Source organism: Embiotoca jacksoni, unplaced genomic scaffold, assembly GCF_022577435.1.
Source record: "Embiotoca jacksoni isolate LCO1_2020_lvr unplaced genomic scaffold, fEmbJac1.0.p SCAF_2, whole genome shotgun sequence".
NCBI classification, from domain to species: domain Eukaryota; kingdom Metazoa; phylum Chordata; class Actinopteri; family Embiotocidae; genus Embiotoca; species Embiotoca jacksoni.
The window spans coordinates 4,748,914-4,754,551 of NW_027185340.1; the positions used below are offsets into that span (position 1 = coordinate 4,748,914).

The following is a 5,638-nucleotide window of genomic DNA, read 5'->3' on the forward strand; positions in this document are numbered from 1 at the left end:
TCTGTTACCACAATCGATAAGATCCCCGACTTCTGCCAACAGGTTTGCAATTAAAATTGATTTTCATGCTGCAGAAGGCCTGCTCTCGTAGTGATTTAAATAATTTGGCCAATTATTGAACATTTTTAAATGTCCTTAAATGTCCCTCACTGCTTCCTTTGTACAAGGTTGTAAGAAATACACGTGCCTCCAAATGAACAGCATAGCTACTTATCAGGCTTCAACCTTTAGTCCTTCAACAATACAGTATCACACAATACAGAGAGATTAACCCTTATATTATATTAGTGGAAAAAGCTAATTTAAACAGACAAAAAAGGGTTGATACGTTTGTTACTATTCCTACAAAAATACTTCAAGTATGCATTTAGCATTCATACTGAGAAGTATCAGCAGAATAATTAAAAAAGGTAAATGATAGTCGCAGTAGTTATTGGGTTTTATCTACCGTACAAGTGCAATGCTGGGCTGGAAGGTGAACCGTACGTGTATTTAACATCATAAATATATTATATATGCCAATCAATTAGTGGTTCAACTAAAAGCAATCAGAGTCATTCAAGTCGGTTATTATGGGTCCATTGAAAAAACTTTAATTCCTGTGAACCTCTATGAAAAGCAGCGAATTGTGGTTTCAGGTTCTCCTTTATTTCCATTGTAAGATGGTCCAATTTTGCGAAAATGCTCATTTCAATAAGTCGTGTAAATTATAGGCTTATTTTTTTTTAGATATTTTTTTCTCGAATCTACTATAAGTGACTTGGCACAATGATTACATCTCTCGGTGCTTAGGGTTTGAACCGACGTACTGTGATGTAACTGTATGCACATGTACTGTCTTCAATCACAGAGAGTGTTTTAAATGATTGTAAGTGTACGGCAAAGCTGTCAAGGAGTCACAAAGTAGGTGCTCAATTATTTTATGTTGAAAGGATAACATGGTGGCAGGTGAAGATTATACACAGGTTCCGGGCTCAAATTCATTGGAGCACTTCAGCAAAGGTACATAAAGCATGTACCACGCAAACCCTCTCCTACCGAGACAAACAATGCTCTGTTGCTGTAATGTTAAGTTATTTTTATGTATTACATTAACTACAATTGAGTTCTATTTTGTTGAAGAATATACTATGGAAGTCATGCATTATTTATCTCTAAGGGTAAACACAAAAACCTCACATGAATAAAACATTAGCCTGTAAAAGAATACATAAATAAGAATCAAATGTAGTGCAGATCCACAGTCACTTTACATGGCACAAAACAGCATTTAGGAAAGTGTTACCTGTGTTAGGCTTTTTATGGCCTCCTTTGAAGCCAAGTCATAAAATCACAACTTCCAGACGTGTCCACACTTAGTGCACACTAGTGTGTTTCTCTGTCACTTGCATGTAATACTTTACGTTAGCATAAATCTGAGTCCATCAGAAAGATGAAAGAAAGACGTTTGTTCAAATCAGACTGACGCTAAATGAAGTAATTTTCTCTTTATCCATTTAAACATCTCAAGCTTTTTCTCTTGTTTTTATGTTTACACTTTTTTATGATGAGCTCGGCGAGCGATTTCATTGGCTGGTTTACAAAACACCCATAATAGCAAAGCTTATACCACAATTTATCTACTGCTGGCATATAAAGAGTTATTTTACACATACAGTGCAACTGCAGTATGTAAAGATCCCCTCCAGATATTTTTTTAAAACCACATTTTTGGAAAATGTTTTTTTCTAAAGTTAATTGCTTCAACAAAATATTTCAAGTTTCCACATCACGCTTGTGTAAGCTGCATATTGTACTCTGACTTCCAAACCAGTCATGATGTTACACAGTCATGTTTGTACCGTATGCATGCTATGCACCTTAATCTCAGATTTAAGGTAAGTACAGAAAATCCCCTCTCAGCAGATGGAGGTGCAAACAGCCTTCTGGCGGCAACCTCTGCACATACATCTTTCTGTATAGTGAATTTCCAATCCTTTAAATGTTTGACCCGTTCCCGCCCACTCTTGGGGTGTGTGTCATTACACTGTGTGGCGGTGATAATGGAGCAAGACTGAAAACCTGGCACTTCAAAGCCGCCTTATCGGTTTAATTTTAAACTAGAGAAGTGTGTGTGTGTGTGTGTGTGTGTGTGTGTGTGTGTGTGTGTGTGTGTGTGTGTGAGTGTGAGAGTGAGAGAGAGCGAGAGAGAGCTCCCAAAAGGTCAGGGCAGGATTCTTGCTGAGGTCTACTTTTGTGTTTCCTCTTCTGCAATAAGTTTAGTGTCATCTCGCAGTAACATTTGCACTTCCTCTGACCTGTGGAGAAAGGCTGAGCTGTATTATGGCACATTATCATAGTACACTGACACAGGTTGTGACTACAGCGAGAGTCAGTGCAACCCGGGCTGCGGCTGCTCAGGCACAATGAAAGACAACTCTGACTGTAGTCATGGCTGTGCTTTGGTTGTTGTGATTGTGGCTTTCACATATTGGCTTTTAAAGGTTATAACGCTGAGAACACATTGATTGTGTTTGCCCAGTGATGGCTTGAAACTGCTGTAATCCTTATCTCCTGCAGTGTAGTGTATAGTAACAGCAGGACATACAGAAGTTATTGCAAGGAAACGCAAAAGTAATCCTCAAAACATATATCGCTGGGATCTTTTTGGGGCTTTGTACCTATCAAATAAAAGGCAATATACTGCAAAAATTTTGCCACTTTTTTATGTGGATATCCAATCCACTGTTGATTGTATATGTAATGAATATAATCAATAAATTCCTTAATATATTCTGTGTCCCTGAGAAGCAGCTGAAAAATCTGTTGCTCTTCCAGCCACCAGTGACGTTGGTTGGTGGCCAGAAGAATTGCGAGCTAATTGAGCTGTCTTGGTCGCCAGGGGGCGCTCTGGATGCTGCACCAAAACAAAACCTGCTTCTCCTTACTTGTACTGCAACAAGCTACGTTTCCCAAAGTGAAAATGCCATCCAAAAATATGAGTGCAGAGGATGTTGCAGACGAAGATACTTTTCTTTGTATTTTGGCTTACTCTGATATTCAGACCTGTTTATTTGAGCCAGACATGAATAAAGACATGCAGCCGAGAGAGACCCCCACTGCAGCTGTATTATCTGTGCAAGGGAATTTGGCCGAAGGTGATCATCCAGCTGCCCAGAGCAAACAGCAGCTGGTAGCTCACATTTCCCTCTGATGCCAACAGAAACAAAATCATTCTTCTGTAATGAAAATCAGTGTGGCCAGTCTTTGTTGAATATGGTCCAAAAGAGATGTTTGTGTGTGTTACTATTTAATAAAGTTCACTTCTCAACCTGTAAAGAGGTGTGCTGGAAGCTTTCTTCAGGATAAATTGTTAAAGATGACCAAAACCAGCAGTCCAGAGAATTGCAGTAGACTATTGAGTATTTTTGTCACCTAATACTGTGTTTTGGCCAACACACTGGTGAAGGTGGTGATACGCCGTAACAGTGGACAGGCAACGCTCCGAACACGTTGCGTTGTTTGTGTTTACAATATCTGCAATTACAGTGTTTTATCGGTACAAGTAGTTTGAGGGAACCGATGGATTTGGGCATTTGAAGCTTCCACGTAGTGCATCCTGCCATCGGGGCCCCCGACCAGGAAGACTCAAAATAACTTGATACAGAGGATTACATTACTTTTAATTGACAACATTTAATATCAACACTGAGTGGACAGCCGGATAAAAAGTGGTGAATTTTTACTTTAAGAAAGTGAAATGAGTGAAGATTGAAAAACTGAGAATCAACTGGTAGTCAGAAAAATGGAAAGATTCAGCCTCCCAGCTGTCTTACCAGAGGTGTTTTTTTTCTCCCCTCCTGTCTTGTTAGTGGTATGCCAGTCCGGACTACAACCTCTTTGGTCCGTATGTCGAGCAACGCAAGCGCCATCCTGACCAGCCCTTCTACATCCTTCACCCCAGCTATGTGTGGCGACTCTGGGATGTGATTCAGGGCAACACTCAGGAGAACATCCAGCCCAACCCCCCCTCATCTGGCTTCATAGGTGAGTATACAATCACGTACATGCGTTCACACATATAATGTATTCAAGCGAGTACACGTGCGCACTGTTCTTCTGCAGTTCCCTCTGTACTCTTATCTACCCATTTCCTTGCCTGTCCCTGGAGTAGATATAGGTGTACACACACACACACACACACACACACACACACACACACACACACAGAAGCTAAGACATGATGAATTTCTTATCTTCAGAATGCACAATGACATTATCAGCATGCGGCATGGCTATGCAATGCACTTTAATGCAGCACAGCCATGCAGGGGGTGACGGAAACGTGACCTGTAAGCCCATCTTAGAAACGCTCGTTTGAAACTCTGCATGTCTTCATGCTGGCTCTCTTCCACTACGGTTTTTAAAAAAAAAATGTAGACCTTTCGATATGCGTTTGCCGTGACACAGCCGTATACACAAAACAAAAAATCCAATCACGCAGAAGTCTTATCTCCGAGAGACGTCAGTATCTACTGCTGACGCTGAATGTATCTGTCAGAAATATCTCTTCATGACAGATATTGGATGATGTAGACTCAACAACATAATACAGACTCTGTACTTTCTCAACAGTGAAGTAATCCTTGTGTTCTATATCCCTTTTGTCATTTGAATAAAGAGATTAAAGAGAATGCTTCTTTTTTTTTTTTACTGAGTACAATTATTGCTGAATAATGTGCAGAACAAGCCAAATACTATGGCTGAAAGAGATGGTTATAACTTTACATTTAACGTTTACGGTTGCTTTTTTTTCGAATTGACTTTTTTTTAAAGATATATTAAGCTACGTTACGGTATAACAGGTCACAATGAACTTCTTCTAATATCAGTGTGATTTATCCTCATATAAAATGTTATATATATTTCGTGCTTTGGCATTGTTGGTAGTTATTGGTAGCTATCAGAAGCTGCAGCTCATTCGTGTTTTAAACAAAGCAGAATAAACGATATTCACTGTTTGAAGCATCAGCCTTTCCTGTCGAACACAGCTGAGCAGCCCTGCTGCTTTACAACGCAGGCGGGAGAGCTTTTTGTTTCCCCCGCACTGGTTCTCACCCACAGTATGACTGTTCTTCACCTTGATTGCAGTAAGTGACTGCACTATATTCTGGTACACTGGCAAAAATCCATCACTGATTTGTTGGCCTAAATGAAAGGCCAAAGGGGTTCAAATTAAAAATTAAAAAAACTGTTTATCTGCAAGACTTTATTTAAACAACATCCACCTTGCTGTTATTCAAGGTGTGACCATTTGAGACCTTCTGTTTTTAGAAATGGACATTTTATCAGATGCTTTTTATCAGCTTTCTATGGAATGTGATTATTTACACTACGTCTATTTGGCAAACACATCGGTACACAGCGACTTAGTGCCTTTATCCTCCCAAGAGCAAGACATATTTTTCCACAGGAAATTAAAGATTGCTCACAGTGCCTACTGTAGCTGTTAAATGTATGTGGCAGTAAAATCTTATTTTCTCTTGTTCGAAAACAAAAGGCTAAAAAAGGGAGGGGAGGCACTGTGACCTTTTATTTGTTGTTGCAAATGCTACAATACACTGCATGCTACCAGTTATTCCAAAAATAAAATGCTGTA

At 39.6% G+C, this 5,638-nt stretch overlaps 1 protein-coding gene across 1 annotated transcript in view; it reads left to right on the forward strand.

Moving 5' to 3' along the window:
• Nucleotides 1-5,638, forward strand: part of LOC138201025 (beta-galactoside alpha-2,6-sialyltransferase 2-like) — a 40,638-nt gene that overhangs the window by 30,422 nt on the left and 4,578 nt on the right. The window contains exon 6 of the mRNA XM_069154114.1: nucleotides 3,852-4,026. Within this exon, the coding sequence (XP_069010215.1) occupies nucleotides 3,852-4,026 (175 nt within the window). The remainder of the gene's footprint in view (nucleotides 1-3,851; nucleotides 4,027-5,638) is intronic.